General features: G+C 51.4%; 2 protein-coding genes across 4 annotated transcripts in view; one reads left to right on the top strand and one right to left on the bottom strand.

Annotated features, from left to right (window-relative positions):
- The window catches only part of ARMH1 (armadillo like helical domain containing 1), a 36,538-nt gene extending 35,045 nt beyond the window's left edge, over nt 1–1,493 (bottom strand). The window contains exon 1 of the mRNA XM_045584753.1: nt 1,278–1,493. The gene's annotated coding sequence lies outside the window, so the exon portion shown is untranslated. The remainder of the gene's footprint in view (nt 1–1,277) is intronic.
- A 240-nt stretch (nt 1,494–1,733) lies between these two features.
- On the top strand, nt 1,734–19,721 carry TMEM53 (transmembrane protein 53). 3 transcript variants are annotated; one of them, XM_036444490.2, is made up of 3 exons: nt 1,734–1,894; nt 14,226–14,335; nt 18,163–19,721. In XM_036444490.2, the coding sequence occupies exons 1-3, from the start codon at nt 1,834–1,836 to the stop codon at nt 18,814–18,816; spliced, it is 825 nt and encodes a 274-aa protein (XP_036300383.1). In that variant the 5' UTR covers nt 1,734–1,833; the 3' UTR covers nt 18,817–19,721. The 3 variants fall into 3 exon arrangements, with proteins under 3 accessions (XP_036300383.1, XP_036300384.1, XP_045440710.1); XM_045584754.1 differs by lacking the exon at nt 1,734–1,894 and adding an exon at nt 12,904–13,055; XM_036444491.2 differs by lacking the exon at nt 14,226–14,335 and having other exon boundaries at nt 1,764–1,894.
- Nucleotides 19,722–20,400: the final 679 nt, after the last annotated feature.

Here is a 20,400-nt window from a genome sequence, read left to right as displayed (position 1 = left end):
AATTTGACCTCTGCTTCCAGCACCAACAACTTCCTTGTTTCTAAATCCAGTGGATTTTTTCAGACCTTATTTTATTAGTCATCAGCCTTCAACACTTTCCTCCTGGGGCTTCTGATATACCACATTCTACTTCTGAGTATCTTACCGTTCTGGACACTTCATCTCAGTTGCCTTTGCAGATTCACTCCCCTTTGTCCTCAGGCTTCAGTGTTTCTTAGCGATCTGTCCTCAGCCCTCTTCTCTCCTGATTCTACACATGCTCTCTGGGCCAGTCAATCCACTGGTGTAGCAGCCATCTGTAAGGCAGCACCGACTGCCCTTTCTATTTCCAGTTCTGACTTATCTTGCAAACTCCAGTCAGGCATTCACACTCAACTGCCTCCTGGACACCTCCACCTGGATGTCCGTCCCACTGGCACCTCAAATTTTGCCAGGCCCAGAACGTACCCTCTCCTAAAAACTCTGCTTCCTCTCCTTTCTGCTTTGCCTAAGCTATAGAATTTCAGAAATCATCCTTCCTTTCTCCTACTTGCCTCACCAGCCACCATGTCCAGTTCTTTTTAGCTCATAAGTGTCTAAGGAATCCATCCCCTCCCTCTTCATTCCTGAAACCTTTCCATGCTTTACGACCTCGTAATCCCTCCCCATTGTTGAAACAACTTCCTAACTCGCATCCCTCCTCCCAATCCCCAATCCATCCTCCACAGTGCCAGGGGTCTTCAAACTACGGCCCGCGGGCCACATGCGGCCCGCAGAGGAGTCTGATCCGGCCCGCCAGGTTTTTTGGGCAGTGAGCGCAGCCGAGGTGTTACAGTAGGAATTAGTAGTTCATATAGTCCGGCCCTCTAGCTCTCTGAGGGACCGTGATCTGGCTCCCACTTTAAAAAGTTTGAGGACGCCTGTAAGGTTACTGTCACATTCCTACTTCCTCTGGCCAGATGCTGATAATTTATGGCACTCCTCAGTTTGAGTTCCTGTTGAGTCCTTTCTCCACAGGTCTTTCAAGGTCCAGCCATCCCCACTACCATAACATCGCTTCAACACTCTCTGAGCTCACAGAGTTAGATTTGGCTAACGAATAGTTTTCCTCCTCCTTTTAAGACTTATGGAGGTCAGGGTCAAAAGCTTAATCCTCACTAGAGCCACCTACATAATAGGTGCTCCGTATTTGTTAAACTCATGGATAAATGCAAGAAAACTGTATTACTTAACCCCTTTGTGTCCCCTTCGAATAGAGCATTCTCCAAAGTCTTCCTCTCTAGTTTTCTCCTACCCACCCCATCAGTCAGAACATGCCTCGCTCCATGCCAGCACGCGCCCCCTAGGCCGTTTGTACGGTTTTCTACCTCCCGTTGTCGGAGCTGCGATAATAGGGGGTCGTAGAGGATGCGAGACGAGGTATATCAAAGGGCACTGTCCACCCTGTAGGGGAACAAGCGGGAGAGAAAGGAGACCCCTCTCCACTCCCAGAACAGAGCAACTCTCACGCAGACCCTCTTACCTACACAGGAGGGCGGGGACTCTTCCTGACCGGCGTCCAGGCTGACCAATAACCTAACCCACATCAAGCAAGTCAGCCAATAGCTGCGGGCCAGGGATAGAGCGGGGCGGGGCGTGGTTGCTAAGGGCCCAGCTAGTGGGGCGCGGCCAGAGGCTCCGCGAGAGGCTCGGTGGTTGCTAGGGAGGGAGGTCACAGAGCGCGCTCAGGGATTGGGCGGCGTGGGGCGAGGTGGGCGGTGATTGGGCAGTGTCAGGGAGGCGCCGGGGTGAGGTGCGGGCGCGCGAGCGGGAGTTCCGGCGGCAGGCCCGTGCTGAGGGCCGGCACCGTTCACCATGGCCTCGGCGGAGCTGGATTACATCATTGAGATCCCGGATCAGCCCTGCCGGAGCCGGGGTATGGAATGAGGGTTGGCCCCATCGTGGGGAGGGGACCCAACGAGTCTGTGGGTCGCGAGCTCAGCGGTGGCCCCGCCCCTCGCGGCCCCGCCCCCTCGCGGCCAGCCCCCTCGCAGGGTCCCGCCGGTCTGGGCCTCGGTCCGGCTCGGAGAGCTCCGCCCCCTTGTAAGCCCCGCCCCCGGGCACTCAACCTGTCGGAGCCTCTTCCCTTCCCTGCGGTCTCTGCTCTTTTGGGGTCCTTTTTTTTTTTTTTTTTTTTTTTTTTTTGTGTGTGTGTGTGTCTTTTCAATCGGAGTTTTCAAGGTCACGCTCTTGTTTTTCTCCTGGTAGCTGAAGGCCGGGAGGGCAGGGGCCCTTCTGATTCCTTTGTTTGGGGTCGGTTTCCCACGTCTAGCCTTTCTGGTTCCGCCCACTATTTCTCCTCCCCCCAGCCCCCAACCGGGGACTTCACGGAAGCCCGGGACACCCAACCCTCATCTCTTCCTCCTCCCTACTCTCAACTGCTGTGGTCAACGGAGCAGCCCCTGCCCCCAGGGAGTGGTCGGTTCACATCCTGACTCCTCCCTTGAGTAGCTGGATGCCCTTGGTTAGGCCACCCCCTCCAAACCTCAGTTTCCTCTTCTGCAAAACGGGCATCCCGGTAGTGACCTCCCTCAAAGGGTGGTTGGTTGCACAACTGGGATTGTTTGTGTGGAGGACCCAGCGTAGCGCCTGGAATGGAGTGAGTTTAGTGATCAGCATTCTTCTTCTCCCTATAGTCATCTCGTTAAAGAAAGGTGTGTGGGAGGCTCCCTAAAATGAGTAGCTTGTGGAGTGGGCCTGGGTCCTTGGCCGTGTGAGTAGGATTAGGGGCCCAGAGAATGGAAGGTTGGGCCCTGACTCGGAATTATGGAGGAGGAGCCTTGAAGTACACGCCAGCCTACGCCCGGCATGTCTCTCCCTGCATTGCTCCCCCTCGCCTTCACGCCTCCAGTCTCCCTGCCACGCTCAGCCTCCTAGGCAGAGGTTTGATCTTATCACGGCTCTGTGTAAAACCCTTCATTGGCTCCTTATTGCCCTCGGGATAAATCAAGTCCAGATTCCTTAATACGGCTTTCAAAGTCCTTCATGATTTATCAGCCCCTGCTTGCCTCTCTGGTCAGCATGTCCTTCCACTGTTCAATTTGAGCTTTATGTTCTGGCAACCGAACTGCTTGTGATTCCCCACACATTTCTTGCTTCTGCTGTTTCCTGTGTCTGGAATGCCCTTTCCCCTCTGCCGCCCCACTCCGCTCCATCGCTGTGTCTGGCTCATCATCCAAGGCTCAGCTCAGGTGATGCTTCCTTCAGGAGAGACTTCCTCCCGTGGCATCTGTGTGCCTCGGTTGGGGCCTAAGAGAGGAGGGCAGCCGCTGGGCTCCCACAGAACAAATGGCCGCGGACCAGCTCTATTTCCCTAGAGCTGGGCTCAGGGACTCCTGATCTGTTGGCTTAGGGCTCTTGGGCTAACACAGTGGTCGGCAAACTCATTAGTCAGCAGAGCCAAATATCAACAGTACGACGATTAAAATTTCTTTTGAGAGCCAAATTTTTAAAACTTAAACTTCTTCTAACGCCACTTCTTCAGAATAGACTCACCCAGGCCGTGGTATTTTGTGGAAGAGTCACACTCAAGGGGCCAGAGAGCCGCCTGTGGCTGGCGAGCCGCAGTTTGCCGACCACGGGGCTAATAGATGTAAAAGTGCTTTTGGAGAGTTTTGGCATCAGGGGGAGATGAAGACAGTTAATATTCTTTAAAAAAAAATATTTTATTGATTTTTTACAGAGAGGAAAGGAGAGGGATAGAGAGTTAGAAACATCGATGAGAGAGAATCATCGATCAGCTGCCTCTTGCACACCTCCCATTGGGGATGTGCCCACCACCCAGATACATGCCCTTGACCGGAATTGAACCCGGGACCCTTCAGTCTGCAGGCTGACGCTCTATCCACTGAGCCAAACCGGTTTCGGCCAGTTAATATTCTTGTCCTTGGAGAGCCTGCAGCTGCATGGCCAGGAAGGCAGAAGTTCTCTTTCAGCCCACATGGCAGCCTGGTGGTCTTGGTTAGTATTTCAGATCTACCTCTTCCTGGATCAGTGGCTTGGCAAGTTGTTGAACCTCTCCGATCCTCAGATTTCTCCCCTGTAAAATGGGAATAATAATAATAATAATGCCTGCTGCAGGGATTGTGAGGGTTAACAGGATAGTGACTGGAAGTGTGTGCCTGACACATTGTTGGTGTATTTTCTCTGCTTGAGGAGACTGGGTCCTAGAATGGAAAGAAATCTCAGGGCCCCTTTGTCCTGCATCCTTCTGCTAGCGTGAGGGCATCTGTTCCACCAGACCCTTCCCGGACAGCTTTCTCCCGAACATCCCGGCCTTTGGGAGGCAACTGGGATTGTTAGAAAGCCCTTCCCTTTCCTGACCCGCCATAGGCCTTCCTGCCGTTTCCTTTCAGTCCAGCATTTTCTGTGTCCTGGCCTCGGAAGTGACTCATCCGCAGACTCCCGCTAGAGGGCTGTGGTTTCTGGAAGGGGTGAGGTTTACAAGAGCTGGTTTCACAATGATGTAAGTGGAAGGCGAGAGGGTCGTGGTGGGTACAACCGTAATTTCTCTTCCTCTCTCAAGAGGGCAGCTTCATGTCTTCCTCAAGTTTCTTCTCCCAGAGAGAGATCTCCAGGGCCTTCCGCTGGCCGTCTCTGAAGTAGTTCTAACAGCCTCCTTGTGGATGCCCTAGAGCTGAGCTGGGGTTGTAGGAATTCCCAGAAGGAGGAAACAGCCCTGTGATCCCCTCAACCCATTTGCTTCCCTCCTGCAGAGGGCTCCCCTCCAGGCTGACACGCTTCACACAGTGACAGTCTTTGGGGCCCCAGAGATTGTCCTCCAGATTTTGCATTTACTGTTTAATGGTGGAGAAGTGTATAGGACAGTCATATTTGGTTTCTGGAATTGCTTTCCCCCCATATTTGAACATCATACCGCAGGGCCCAGCGCTGCAGGGAGTTGACAGAGAGGTGAGCAGCTGCTGCTGGCACAGCGGTTAGCAGGGAGCAGCTGCAGGCCCGGGTCATTCAGAGCCCAGGCTGGGCAGGCGGCTCAGACCCCGTCTGGGAATCCCACCGCGGGAGTGTGTCCGGGCCTTTACCGAAGCCGTTCCCTTGACCTGGAATCTCTCAGAACCCACCCCTCTTCTTCTCTGACCAGTGATCCCCCGCACCTCCCAAAACCCCATTTTCATCTCATTTCTTTGGGGGAAATACCTTGTCCCAGGTTATCCCAGATTTCAGCTCGGGAGCCTCGCTCCTAAGCTTTTGCATCAGCTCTCAGTTGCCATTAGGAAATGTTGCTTGAATACAGTTCCATTTCTAGGAGACAATTAAGGACAGGCACAAAGAAAGAGGTGTGCAGTAAAGTTATTTTTATAATAGCAAAAAACCTGAAGCATCATGTCTAATAATGGGAGATTGGTCACCATAAATTACATTCTCTAGCTGCTCTGCAGCCACTAAAAAGAATGGTGCAGAAATATATAAACTGACAGGGAGAGATGTTCACAATATATTGCTAAATCGAAGAAAGCAGATTACAAAACAGCATGATTCCAATTTTATTAGATATTCATTTTCTCCTTTTCTACAGCGAGCATGCTTTCTCCTGAAGTAGTAATAATAATTTTGATTTATTGGACTCTTTCTCTTTGCCAGGTGCCATGCTAAGCCCTTTATAGTCATTTTCTTACTTAATCCTTTGCATTATTATCCCCATTTCACAGATAAGGAAATGAGAGCTTAGAGAACTTGCTCAAGATCTCCTTCCTAGCTATTAGTGGCAGAGCCAGAGATTTGAACCCAGCGATTGTTTCACATACTACGTACCCTTAGGTACTATGCTGCTCTCCTATGCTGTTATTTCAAAAAGTTAAAAAAGAGTACATATAAAATAATTTGGTTTAGCCGAAGCCGGTTTGGCTCAGTGGTAGAGCATCGGTCTGCGGACTGAAGGGTCCCGGGTTCGATTCCGGTCAAGGGCATGTACATTAGTTGCGGGCACATCCCCGGTAGGGGGTGTGCAAGGGGCAGCTGGTCGATGTTTCGCTCTCATTGATGTTTCTAGCTCTCTATCTCTCTCCCTTCCTCTCTGTAAAAAATCAATAAAATATATTTTAAAAAATAATTTGGTTTAAATATAGGAACTCTGAGACTCTAGAAAATATTTCTGGGCAGGAGACAATTTGGGTGTCCTTTTATTCTTCACGTTTAAAAAAGAAAACAGAGTCCTTTGTGTGTTGATTCTGGCTTACAGATAAAAAGCTCATGATGTGCCACAGACACTTACGCCTTGTCAGCCCTTCCCTTTGTCATGGCCGTATGCCCCCGGGGTGTGCACAATCTAATTTATGCTCCAGTTTTATGACTTGAAGTGTTGTACAATATGTGTATCTGTAATTCCTGCATTATTGGTGTCAGTGTTGTTTTGTTGAGAAATTCTAGAGGACAGGGAGCCCTCGAGATTAAATTGTTTGTGTGGTGCTCGGAACGGGCCAGGGTTGAAAGGAATACTTATGCCAGGCTTGATCTCTGTGAGGACTCAACTGCTTCGGCTCTCTGAAACGCCCTCCCCCATTTTGAAAAATAACATTTTAATTCTTACTGCAAAAATGATACTCATTTTAGAATATGGGTAAAAAAATACCATGAAAAAACAGTTGCCTCTAGTCCCAGAAATAATTGCTGTTAATCTTTGATGTATTTTTCTGTGCATATATGTTTGTGTGTGTTTGTGTATACATATATATGCATATATACAAATATAAATATGTGTATTCTGTTGTTTATACTGCTTTTCAACTTGCTTTTTCACTTAATATATTACTTTTCCTTTTTTAAATAATAGCATTATTGAGATATAATTCATGTACCATAAAATTTACCCTTTTAATATGTACAATTCATTAGCTTTCACAGAATTGTGTAGCCATCACCATTGTCTAATTCCAGAACATTTTCAGCACCTCAACAAGTAAGCCTGTGCCCATTAATACTTCCGCATTTCCCCTCCCTTTAGCTGCTTGAAACCGCTGATCTACTTTCTGTCAATGGGTTTGCCTGTCCCGGACATTTCAAATAAATGAAATCATGCAATATATGGTCTTGTGGCTGGTTTCTTTCACTTAGCATTTGTTTTCGAAGTTCATCCATGTTATAGCATGTATCAGTACTTCATTCTTTTTTTTATTTATTTAAATATATTTTATTGATTTTGTACAGAGAGGAAGGGAGAGAGATAGTTAGAAACATCGATGAGAGAGAGTCATCGATCAGCTGCCTCTTGCACAGTCCCTATTGGGGATGTGCCCACAACCAAGGTACATGCCCTTGACCGGAATCGAACCCGGGTCCCTTCAGTCCCCAAGCCGACGCTCTATCCCTTCAGTCCCCAAGCCAACGCTCTATCCGGTTTTGGTAGAACTTCATTCTTGTTATGACAAAATAGTATTTCATGGTATGGATATCACATTTTGTTTAACAATTTATAGGTGATAGATATTTGAGTTACTTCCCTTTGGCTATATTATAAAAAGCCAGTGCTGTAACACCATAGCAACCAAATGACGGGTCATCATGATGTGCATGGAGCACCTCTTGGTCCCTCCCCCTGGCCCACAAGCTCTGATCGCAGCAAGGCTGGTGGGCGGGTGGGTGGGTGCAGTGAGGTGGGCACAGCCAGGTGGTGCCCCGAGGCGTGATGAGATACGTGCATGTGGGCGCGGCTGTGAGCTTGGTGAGGCTGCGCAGATGGGTGGAGCTGCGCGATTTTGAGTGCTGGGCCTCTAGTTATGAATAATGCTGTGATGAACATTTGGGTACAGGCATTTTTGTTGACGTATACTTTCACTTCTCTTGGGGGTGTAAAACTAGGAATGGAAGCACAGGGTCATATGCTAACTCTATGTTTAATTTTTTTGAGGAACTGCCAAACTTTTTTCAAAGTGGCTGCACCTTCCCAACAGCAGTATATGAGGGTCCTGACCTCTTCATATCCTCACCAGTTACTATCTGACTTTTTAAAAATTTAAAAGAATATATATTTTATTGATTTTTCACAGAGAGGAAGGGAGAGGGATAGAAAGTTGGAAACATTGATGAGAGAGAAACATTGATCAGCTGCCTCCTGCACACCCCCTACCTGGGATGTGTCCACAACCAAGGTACATGCCCTTGACTGGAATCAAACTTGGGACCCCGCAGTCCGCAGACTGACGCTCTATCCACTGAGCCAAACCGGTTTTGGCTGACTTTTAAAGTTTTTATTAATTCTCAACCAAGGGATGAGGATATTTTTTCCATTGATCCTTAGAGAGAGTGGAAGGGAGGGATAGAGAGAAACATCAATGTGAGAGACATGTCGATTGGTTGCCTCCCACACACGTTCCAACTGGTGGTGAGGATCAAATCTGCAACCCAGGTATATGCTCTTGACTGGGAATCAAAGCCGAGATCCTTTGGTGTTCAGGCCAGTGCTCTAACCATTGAGCACACTGGCCAAGGCACTATCTGACTTTTTTATTGTAACCATAATAGTGGGTATAAGATAGTATCTCATTGTGGTTTTGATTTTCATTTTTCTAACGCTTATGATGTTGAGCATGTTTTCATGTACTGTTGGCCTTTCATATGTCTTTGTTTGTTTCATATGTCTTTGGAGAAGTGTTTCTTTAAGTCCTTTGCCCATTTTAAAATTAGGTTATTTGTCTTTTTATTGTTGAGTTGTTAATAGGTTTTAATATATCCTGGATACAAGCCCTTTGTCAGATATATGATTTGCAAATATTTTCCCCCATTCTGTGGATTTTGTGGTAGTTAATTCTCACCTGGGAATACTTCTTCATTGATTTTTAGAGTGAGTGGAAAGAGGAAGAGAGATAGAGTGAGAGAAACACCTCACATTGATTGGTTGCCTCCCACACGGGGATCCAGCCAGCAACCAAAGTATGTGTCCCTGACTGGAATCGAACCAGGGACCCTTCAGTCTGTGGATCAACGCTCTAATCACTGAGCCAAACTGGCTAAGATTTTTTTTCTTCGCTTTTTGATGGTGTCGTTTGAAATACAAAAGTTCAATTTAGATGAAGTCCCAATTTATTTACTTTTTCTTTTATTCTTTATACTTTTGCTCATGTCTAAGAAACTGTTGCCTTATCCAAGGTCACAAAGATGTATTCCTATAACTATATATATATATATTTAAAAATATATATATATTTTATTGATATTTTACAGAGAGGAAGGGAGAGAGATAGTCAGAAACGTCGATGAGAAAATCATCGACCAGCTGCCTCCTGCACACCCCCTACTAGAGATGTGCCCGCAACCAATGTACATGCCCTTGACCGGAATCGAACCTGGGACCCTTAAGTCCGCAGACCGACGCTCTATCCACTGAGCCAAACCGGTTTTCGGCCCTATAACTATATTTTTTAACTAAAAGAGTTGACCATTTGATTTTCACTTTTCACAATACGAACGAGAACTGCTTGTTTTACTCCCCTCTCTTAGATAGGGGTGACTTTTCCTTATCACGATGTTGGGAAACACCCAGAGTCGCAGCACCACGATCTCCGGGGAGGTAGAACAAGTAATAGAAACCGATGGAAAGAGGCTCCCTCTCTCCTTGTCTGTCTGGTTGAGTCATTGGGGGCCGAGCGGGCACCGTCATCCTTGGGGGCCCAGGCTCCTTGGCACGTGCTCTCCCTGGGCGGCCCATTCCAGGAGCAGGTCCCACTGGCACCATCCCAGGAGGAGGAGGACCCATCATGGGCATCTTGGAAGACCCCCTCCCCCCATGTGGGGTGCTGGCTTTATACGAGGGCGGGGGGCGGGGGGACCCGGAAGGCCGGGGGCCAGGAGGAGGAGCAGAGCGGAGTAGGAGGTGTCTCTCCTTGCGGAAATGCTGCGGTTGTTTTGTCATCAGGCTCTGAGCCAGCTCTTCCATCCGTTTCCGATAGTAGTTTTCACTGTCTCCTGCCACTGCCGTGCCGTTCTCCCAGATGGAGGTGTATGTCGCAGTGGCCACAATAAAGCTTAAGCATGTTCTGCAGGCCTTGGCCACGCGTGACTGTGTCGCCGGAAATGACACACACAGCCAGCCATGCCAACCTCCTCCCATATTTTATCCTGTTTTATCTCTTACTTGTTGTGTCTGTGATCTGCTTAACATTTTATTAATATTTCCATGAAACATTTTTCTTCCTTAGAAATGGAATCACTAAGTCAGATTTTGTATATTTTTGAGACTGTTGATGCTTTCGTTCCAAAATGGTTGTGACTCTCTTCTCCCTGTCATTTCCCTCCCCATCCTACCTGCCTCCCACGGCTCTGGCTCGGTCTCTGCCATCTCTTGCCTTGCCTGATACCGTAGTCTCCGGCCTGTTCCTGATGGACACTTTCGGGGCAGCGAGGAGCGCAGTGGCCGGGGATGGTGGGTGCTGAGACAGTGCCGAGGAGGGCCATCTAACCCCTCTGGTGATGGGGGGTGGAGGTGAGAAGGGGTGGGGAGGGCATCAAGGGGGGCGTCCTGGCAGTGAGCAGTGAGCGGACTCAGAGGTGGAGTGGGCATTAGCAGAGCATAAGCATGGAGCGTCAGCATCAGCCGGGAGTGAGGAGCTCGGGGGGGTCCCGGAGACGGAGGCGTGTGGCGCGGCTCTGCCACTTTGGCTGCATGTTCTTGCAGAGGGACTCCTCCCCTCTCTGAGCTTTAGGTTTCTCCCCTGTAAGACGGAGACCGTAGCTAACAGGAGTAGCCAACTCCTGGGATGGCTGCAGGGCCAGCTGAGCAGCACCTGGTGAGGTTCTGCGGTGTCAGCGGTCCCGAGGAGGGGCAGGTGGGGGTCAGTGTTGGGCCTGTTGATGCGCAGAGGCAGCTGCGTGCACAGGCCTGGAGCCGAGCTCGTAAACGGGCTGAGCTGGGGCCTCGGCTTTGTTCCCCGGGGCTGGCTGAGAAAGGCTTGTAAGCTGGTCTCCAGACCGCCTGGGTTTGGGTTCCAGCCTCGCTGCTTAGTTGTGTAACGTTGAGCAGGTTATTTACCATCTCCATGGCTCCGTTTTTCATCTGTAACGTGAGACTAACAACAGTTTCTTGTTCCTAGGATTGCTGTGAAGACAAAGTGAGTTGATAGGTAAAGTGCTGAGAATACCGCCTGGCACATAATGCTCTTTTTGCTGTTGCTGTTTTTCTCTGTAATGGGAGAGGGGGGAGGGCAGGAGCTGGGAGAAACGTGGACTTCAGAGAGGTTTATAGTGTGGGAACAGGTGGGCCATGGCCGGCCTGCAGTGTGTGCGGGAGGCTGAGCCGGGCCTGTCTTCGGTGCCCCAGGCGAGTGGCTGGAGGCCGAGAGATGTCAGCGGCGGGAGGGGAGAGGAGCAGGGGCTTCCGCAGAGTGCAGGATCATGGTCCCGATGTGGCCGTAAATAACAATAGCCATCGCAGTTACCGTATTTTTCGGACCATAAGACGCACTTTTTCCCCCCCAGAAGTGGGGGGAAAAAGTCCCTGCGTCTTATGGTCCAAATATAGCCTACACATATACTTAAAAAAAAAAGTTTTTTTACTTGCCCGGTTCTGTGTGGTCTCTGTGTGCTTGCCCGGCTCTAAAATGGTTCTAAATGCTGCTGTTTACTTTACAGGGTTGATTACATGTGTTTATGACTGTGATGTTGGGTTTTAATGCACATAAAATATTTTAGGACACTATTTGTTTCAGAATCTTTTTTTCTTCATTTCCCTTCTCTAAAAACTGGTGCGTCTTATGGTCCGGAGTGTCTTATGGTCCGAAAAATACGGTACTTTTATGACTGGAAGGGGCAATGGGTAACGAGGAGAATGCCGGCGCGCTCCTTGGATCCATCCTTCACAGCCAGTGTCCCATCAGCACGAGTGCCCGAATGTGCAGCCTCAGAGCTGGGCGCTGGGGTGCGGTGATGAACACGACATACCCAGTTCCCGCCTTCACGGAGCCTGCTGGCTGCGACATTAAACAAATATCTGTGGGAGTCGTTAATCAGTACCGTCCCCCCAGTTCCGGAATCTCCTCTCGTTCTCTGCTGCCTGTGGAATAACGTGCCGACTCCTGAGCATGGCGTGAAGGCCCTCAGGACTGGGCCCAGTCCCCCTCTTGGCAGCTCTCCTGACCGTTGGTGCTGCGCCCTCACCTTGTCAGCTAGCCCCTGGGGCTGCTTGCTGTGCCCCAGACCGATTATAACGTCTCCTAGCCCTGCCCCTGCCCTCTCTGCCCCTGGCACGCTCCCGCTAGTCCTGCAAGGCCCGGACAGCAGTGCGTCTCCTTTGGGCGGCCTTTCCGGTCACTGTCCCTCAGCGCGCTCCCAGGGCACCCCGGCCTCTCCGGTTACAGCACTTCACGTGTAGAATCCAAAGGGGCCGCGTGACTCCAGGGGAGGAGGTCATGCCAAAGGCTCTGGGTTCAGAGCGGGCACAGAAAGTAGGGCCCGGGGAGGAGAGCGTGCTGGGGAGTGGGAGGTGCAGAGTACCTGGGGCTCAGCGGGCAGCCTTGAATGCCTGGCAGGAGTGGAGGGACCACTTCCCCCCGTTAGGACCACGACAGAAAGCTTGGGCTGTGGGAGTAGGAGTGTGTTCATGGCGTCCATTCGCTGGGTTTCTTCATGGAGATGCGTATCTGGGGGAGAGCCATGCCTTTGTGAGTCGGTGAAGCCCAGTGTGCCAGTCCAACCTGCAGTGGAGCAAAATGGAGTTAGAAGTCCCAGCGGTTGGAGAAGGGCCAAGTCCGAGGCCCAGCAGGAGCTGTCCGAACCTTCCCGGGTAGGTCTCAGGAAGCCAGCTGCTGGGTCTCGGAGATTCAAAGGCAGATCCGAACCAGCGCTGCTCTGGCGGAGGACAGGGGGACACCAAGCCCAGTGAGGAGTGAGGGGCCTGAGTTAGAGCCGTGGGCGGGACCGAGGCGCTGGCAGCTCCGGCTGCAGGCTGAGTTGCAGCCCAGCCCGGGATCCCCGTGGCGCAGGCAGTTAATCTCCGAAGGCGGGAGTCGCCACTGCGGGAGAGCAGGAACATTGAACTTTTCAATCACATTAATTTCCACAGGAAATTGTTGTCTTCCTTTTGTCCAAAGGTTAGTGATTTATATTTACCATCCTCTTAACTAGCCTTGAAATTTACTGTTGCCAGGTCACCACCGGCCTCCATAAATCTCAGGGTGGCAGCTGAACACAGCCAGGGGGCTTGGTCCTCGGAAGGGCACAGCCCAGTCCTTTCGGGAGGCAGAGAACTAGCCGTCCCTGCACAGAAGTCCCCCTGGGAGGTGGCACTCCCTGGCAGGGGAAGCGAGATGGGCCCTGACTAACCAGGTAGCAGGGAGGCCCTGCAGGAGCAGGTACAGAGCAGACAGCTGGCTGGTGCTCACACATCACGGGAGGAGCTGGTGGATGGGGAGCAGGCGCCTGTGTGACCTTAGGCAACCTAACCACTCTGTGCCTCAATTTACTTATCCGTAATAACATTCCTCTGAGTGTTGTTATGAGGTTAAACCTCATTGAATATCAGCTAATACTCTCTGGCAAGACAGGGAGGTAGTTTGGAATGGGCCTCGGAGTCGATCTGCTCCCCCTCTCTGCTTATACTGTGCCACCATTTCTCTTCCTAACACCTTCTTCTTCCAGCTGTTTGTGTAATTAGAACAGGGGCCGGTAAACTTTTTCTGTAAAGGGCCAGCAAGTATTTTATGCTCTGTGAACCATAGGGTCTTTGTTACAACTACTCAGCTCTGCTGTATTATCATGAAAACAGCCATACACAAGAAGTAAATGAATATGGCTGTGTTCCAATAAAACTTGATTTGTGGATACTCACATTTACATTCCTTACAATTTTCATGTGTCACAAAATACTCCTTTTGAATTTTTAAAACCATTTAAAAATGTAAAGAGTATTTTTATTCTTAGCTCATAGGTCATACAAAAACAGACCATGGCTGGCTTTGGCCTGTAGTTTGCCGGCCCCTGGATTAGAAGGTGAACTTGCATGGAGAAAGTCTGCACTTTTCTCACCTGGGTTGTGTCTCTGAGTCACTAAAGAGAGTCTCAGGTGGGTTTTTCCAATGACCCTGCAGTGCCTGCCTCCTGAGAGGCCACCTGAAGCCGCGGGCAGAGGAGGGAGCCTGTGGGAACCCGAGACACAGGGGCTGGCAAGTGCCTGGGCCTGCTACCTTCTGCTCCCTGCCTGCAGCCAGTCACTCCCACCCCCCACCCCAGCTCCAGTACTGATAGTAACCTGTCTGTTTCAGAGAACAGCCCAAGCCACGGTGGTTCTCGACAGCCTTTGGTGATTCTCTTGGGCTGGGGTGGCTGCACGGACAAGAACCTTGCCAAGTACAGCGCCATCTACCACAAAAGGGTGAGTACTGCAGGCTGCGGACACAGCTTGCTGAGGCCCCGCTTGGGCTGCAGCGAAGATAGGAACAGGCCTGCGAGGAAGATGCTGGGGGTCATGGGTCTTTGGTAGGTTTATCCCCTCATTGCTGCCAGCTCTGTGGCCTGGTCTGTCTCCTTTAGCCCCCTGACCTGCTTCCCCTTCCTCCCTCCCCATCCCCCACAGTGGACAGCTCAGCCCTGATGTGCTCCCAGTAGTGGAGTCACCCAGACCTCAAGTTTCTGTTGGCTGATACTGTTGGCAGCAGGAACCAGGGCTGGTGTGCTGGGCATAACGTGTTACAGCATCAGGACCTTGGAGTTGGTGGTGCCAGTGGAGGGAAGTTGATGGATCAGGGAGCTTGTTAGGAGGTGGAATGGTAGATTAGTGAGCACTTGGGTGTGGGCACAGGAATAGGGAGGGGTCCAGGGTAATGCCAGGGCTCTGGCTGCGGCAGTTCCTGAGTAGAGGGCGGTGTTTTTTGAGACAAGGAACCCTGAGGAGAAGCCATAGGTCCTGGTGGGTGAGCTTCCCCAGGGAGTGTGTAGAGGGCAAGGAGAAGAGGGCCTAAGACAGCTCTGAGTAGCCCGGCTCTTCAATAAGTTGTAGACTTAAAAGAAGGCCAAGGAACTAGATGCAATGGGTGATCCTCAATTAGATTCTGATTTGGGCAAATCAGCTATAAAGGTCCTGCGAGGAGAGGAGGGGTGGCCAAAGAGGGACAAGAAGACCCAGGGAAGTTTGGGAATCCAGAGCCTTTGGGAAGCGGCCACTGTGGAGGGCGAGAGGAAAGATGTATGGAGGCAGAGGCACGGGGAGAAAGGGAGGGAGCAGAGCTGGGAAGGCAGAGAGCTGAGGTGACAGGGCCAGTGGAGGGGTCGTCTGGGAAAGGAAGGGGAGCCTTTACCTGGTAGCTGGGAGGACAGGATGGGTTTGGAGAAAAATTTTTCTCAACTCCAAACTCCTACTGCTTTATTATTTAAAAGAAAATAAAACACAGTATTCTACCACCTAGCGATTACCTCTGTTTACACTTTAGTATATATCCTTTCAGCTTTTCTCTCTGTGTGTGTTTCTTTCCTCTACCTAAATGAAATCTATTGACTATACTATTTTACAGCCTACTTTTTTTCAGATTTTGATCTCTACCTTCTCATGTTAATAAATTCTCATCTAGTTTCCAGTCTACATTCAGATTCTCTAATAGTCCCCAAAGTGTCCTTTATAGCTGATTTGCCCAAATCAGAATCTAATTGAGGATCACCCATTGCATCTAGTTCCTTGGCCTTCTTTTAAGTCTACAACTTATTGAAGAGCCGGGCTACCCATAGGAGAGTGTGATCCCAGATGCTGCTGGGAGGGAAGTACGAGGGGACTGAAAGCCTCATGGGCTATAGACCAATGGTTGGCAAAGTTTGTGCGCGCCCGCACGCGGTATTTTGTGGAAGAGCCACACTCAAGGGGCCAAACAGCCACATGTGGCTTGCGAGCCTCGGTTTGCCGACCACGGGGTTAGACCATTTGGCAGAAGATGACGACCTTCACAAGAGCAGTGCAGTCGTCATATTGGAGCCAGTGGAAGGGAAGCGGTGGAGAGGAGGGTGGCTGTCAGAATTTGTTTAGGAGCGTGAAGAAAAGGTGGGATAGAGTTAGAGGGTAACATGGTGTAAAGCAGAAGTTTTTTTTTTTAATTTTAAATTTTAAATTTTTATTTATTTATTTATTTATTTTTAAAATATATTTTATTGATTTTTTACAGAGAGGAAGGGAGAGAGATAGAGAGCCAGAAACGCCGATGAGAGAGAAACATCGACCAGCCGCCTCCTGCACACCCCCCACCGGGGATGTACCCGCAACCAATGTACATGCCCTTGACCGGAATCGAACCCGGGACCCTTCAGTCCGGAGACCGATGCTCTACCACTGAGTCAAACCAGTTTCGGCTGTTTTTTGTTTTTTAATGAGATTAGTCTGTGCAGGAATCTAGAGAGAGGAAGAGCCTGGAATACGGGGAAGAGTGGTGAGGAGTGACAGAGCAGGGCCTTGTCCTGGGACTGAGCATGTGCAGAGATGGAAAGACGGTTGGCTTTGGGGGAGAGAGAAGAGACTGGGATCTGACATGCAATGAGACCCAGGTCTTTGGTGCAGGGACTTCTGGGAGCATCTGACAGGGGAGGTGGCAGCAGAGATGCCAGGCACCTTGGAACCTCCCAGTGAAGCCCAGACCTGTGGGCACAGGGAAGCTCGGTGTGTGGGGCCCTTCACAGGGAGTGTTGGGAATTCCCAGGGCGAGCTCTGTGTGAATCACAGGGGATGAGGAGTTAGAGGGACGCCATGTGTGCCCTCAGAGATGGTGTTCACAGGAATTGCTGAGCTTATGTCCGAACCGACAGGTAGTTCTCCTGGGGAGGAGTGTGTGTTCGCGTGCGCTCCCTCAAGTTAGTGCACCGTGAACGTGTGTGCTCGCCAGTGGTATATGTGCTTGTGGGTGTGTGTTGGCAGCTGTGCTTCTCCGTGCACTCCCAGGTGCTGTGGTGGGTGCACCCTAGTGAGCGGTGGGCGCCTTGGTTGTCTGCACCCATGGGTGTGTGGTGGATGGGCTTTGTTTAGTCCAGGAGTCACATGTGTGGTAGTGAGGTGGGATGTGCTGTGTGTGGGTGGGAAGACATTTCACATCCTCCTGGGGAGTGAGAACAGAGCACTCTGTGAAATTTCCATAGCTAAGGGCCCAGGTGGCACCAGGCCCCCTTCTCATTCCAGGGCCCTGGTAAGAGCAGTGCCAGGAGCAGGTGGGGCAAATGTCAGATTGGAGGGAGGAAGTCAAAAGTTACCTCAGCTGACCATCCCTGTTTGGTGATGGGTCATTCAAGGAGTAGTCCTGCCATCATGATTTACTGCTACTGTTAGTTGAGAATTTACTTTGTGCCAGGTGCTGTTTGGGGCACTTGAGATACATTTTTTCATTTCATTTTCACCATAACCCTAAGAGATGGATGGAAACACAGACTCAGAATTGAACCCAGCCCTGCCTGACCCTAGAGCCAGCCTAACTCTGAGGCCCTTAGTCTCTAGAACTAGTTAATGGGCGGGATTAGGACTCAGGCCTGGAGACTTGGTCCACGTATTTAGGGGTACATCAACCTAGAGAGAATTTGGCTCAGATTTTAGAATTTGAGGAACAATAGTGCTTACTATACAGGGAATTCAGGGCAAGTGGGAGGAATGATCCCAGGCATTGGAACCAGATTTGATTGCCAGGCACCTGATGCCAGAAAGTATGGCCTGCTCTCAGGGCCCTGTAGGAAGGTAGCAGTGGCCAGAGACTGATCTGATGTGGGTCTGGCTCATGAGTGGCCTCTAGTGGTCAAGGCTGGGGCCTGCAGGCTGTGTCTTCTGTTGGGTCTTACCAGGTACCTACCTCCTTGTGCCTGGGAGGTAGACACAGAGCAAAGGGGAGGTACAGCCACAGGGTGTGGCCAGGCAGCAAGCTGAGTAGATGAGGGTGCAAGATCATGGGTGGGAGGGAGACAAAGTGGACCAGAGTGAGGAGACTTCCTTCTGCTCAGCTCAGATGTCTCCAAAGCTCTGGGTTCCAGGCCTCACATACCATCCCGGGCTGAGGGGGCTTGGCCAATGTGAAGTGATTGTTCTCCAGCCTTCCACTCTGGAAGGCACTGTGTCTGTGAGCGGTGAGCTGGGGCCCAGCTGCAGCAGGGCCTGGAGCACTGCTAGGCTTCTGCGCTCGTGCAAGTTGGGAGCTGCTGGACGCCTCTGACCTTAGCTTGTACCCACCTCACCCTGTCCCTCCACAGGGCTGCATTGTGATCCGATACACAGCCCCGTGGCACATGGTCTTCTTCTCCGAGTCCCTGGGCATCCCTTCACTCCGTGTTTTGGCCCAGAAGCTCCTCGAGCTCCTCTTTGATTACGAGATCGAGAAGGAGCCCCTGCTCTTCCACGTCTTCAGCAACGCCGGGGTCATGCTGTACCGATACGTGCTGGAGCTCCTGCAGACCCATCGGCGCTTCTGCCACCTGCGTGTGGTGGGCACCATCTTTGACAGCGGGCCTGGTGATAGGAACCTGGCGGGGGCCCTGCGGGCCCTGGCAACCATCCTGGAGCACCGGCCTGCTGCGCTGCGCCTGCTGCTCCTGGTGGCCTTCGCCCTGGTGGCGGGCCTCTTCCACGTCCTGCTCGCTCCACTCACCGCCCTCTTCCATACCCACTTCTACGACAGGCTCCTCGACGCAGCCTCTCGCTGGCCCGAGCTCTACCTCTACTCGAGGGCTGATGAAGTGGTCCTAGCCAGGGACGTGGAACGCATGGTGGAGGCACGCCTGGCACACCAGGTCCTGGTGCGCTCTGTGGACTTCGTGTCCTCCGCCCATGTCAGCCACCTCCGTGACTACCCTACCTACTACACGAGCCTCTGCGTCAACTTCATGCGCAGCTGTGTCCACTGCTGAGGCCCTTGTCCCTCCCACCTCACCTCTGCTCCAGAAATAAATGCCTGACACTCCTCACAACCTGTATCCATGGATGGGGTCCTCTTCTGGTTCCGCTCCTTCCAGCCCTCTGGGACTTCGTGGTCTCCTGAGTAGAAAATTCCTTCGGGCGCTGCCCGGGGAGACTGGTGGTCTGCTTACCCCAGGGTCCCAGGTAGGGGCGGTGTGCCTGGGCATGTCTCTGCAGGAGCCTGACAGTGTTGTGTTTGGAGAAGTGTAGCAGTCAGGCTGCGATTCCTGTGGCTGTTAGGATTAATCAGCGGGGGTGGGGGTGGGGGGTGGTATTGATAATGAGCCCCAGGATTATTCTGATTCCTTGACTGGATAGTGAGCTTAGTGAGGAGGTGCCAGAGGGAAGGGTTGGGCTGGGGCAGGGACTGTGATCTCTGTTCCAAGGCCCCAGAAAGGCAAAGCCCCACCGCATGAAGCACCATTCGTATGGATCTCACTGGGCAGTTCACACAGACTTCTCTGCCCTCGCGGCCAGGGAGTCTGAGTAGAAGCCAGATGGAGAGGTGAGGATGCAGCGGTGGTGGGCCTGCCCAGATACACCACACTGCCAGGAAGCCACTGGAGAGCTGCAAAGTGTGTGTCTTATTGGGCAGATGGAGTGGGAAGCAGAGCGAAGACAGCAGCAACCTATGGGAGCTGGGGCAGGTGGTCAGGAGACCTGAAGACCAGACCCAGGGCAAGGGCCATTTGGCTGAAATAAACTCCCTCATCTCCTTGAGGGAGTCCCACCTGGATCCTCTCTGGGCAGGAGTGGTGCCGTTAGTCTTAGAGTTCTGTATCACCTTTCATTTTACAAGTCACTGCTGCACAGTGCTGGTACATAATAGGTATTCAATAAATATTTGTTGATTGAATGAGCTTACTGTGGTGATCGAAAGACTTGGGGGGCAGTGATGAGATTTGAAAGTTTGGCCGGAAGGGAAGATGGCTGGGAAAGCTCTGGGTGGGAACGAGCCCTGACATTCTCAGGCTGATGGGCTGAGGGACTCGGCCAGTTCTGCTTGCATCATGTCCGTTCTCTGGGACCTCTGGAACTGCTGGCAGGGGAGCCCTATGCTGTGGCTGCATTCCTAGCCATGGCCAACAGGTGGCAGTGCTGCCTGTGCCATGAGATGGAGCTCAAGAATCCTCACCAGAGCAGGGTGAGCTTCAGGCCCTTGCTCTGGGTTAATGTCCCCTATTAGAGGGCATGTGGCCCCCAGGGTGGGAGTAATCAACCCTCAAGGACCTACTGAGTCCCAGGCAGGGGGAGGGGAGAGTTGAGACCTGAAAGGAGCCAGCCTGATGGAACTAGGCATTGCCCACTTGTTTTCCAAACCTTAACCATCACTGTGGCTGTTCCACCTGGACAGGCCATACATTCCCCTAGAATCTTGGCCTCAGGATCCTTGTGTTCAGTATTTGGAGCCATCAAGTTGGGCATGGAGCTCTGAAGAGACTCTGCTGGCCTTGAACCAGGGTGATTTTTTAAGAGTGCAGGAGGTAGGAGTTGCCCACTGGACCCGATTCTGTAGTATGCACCGTGGGTACCCC

The sequence above is a fragment of the Pipistrellus kuhlii genome, unplaced genomic scaffold (assembly GCF_014108245.1).
Source record: "Pipistrellus kuhlii isolate mPipKuh1 unplaced genomic scaffold, mPipKuh1.p scaffold_m20_p_2, whole genome shotgun sequence".
NCBI classification, from domain to species: domain Eukaryota; kingdom Metazoa; phylum Chordata; class Mammalia; order Chiroptera; family Vespertilionidae; genus Pipistrellus; species Pipistrellus kuhlii.
The sequence above is the reverse complement of the archived record's forward strand: the minus strand, read 5'-3'. Positions and strand labels throughout refer to the sequence as shown.

What these genes read in the sequence shown, in the direction of transcription:
- TMEM53 (XM_036444490.2), top strand. Translation starts at nt 1,834, where the DNA reads ATGGCCTCGGCGGAGCTGGATTACATCATTGAGATCCCGGATCAGCCC. An exon ending in TCAGCCCTGCCGGAGCCGGG is followed by an intron (nt 1,895 to 14,225) that starts GTATGGAATGAG and finishes TGTCTGTTTCAG; the next exon opens with AGAACAGCCCAAGCCACGGT. An exon ending in GCGCCATCTACCACAAAAGG is followed by an intron (nt 14,336 to 18,162) that starts GTGAGTACTGCA and finishes GTCCCTCCACAG; the next exon opens with GGCTGCATTGTGATCCGATA.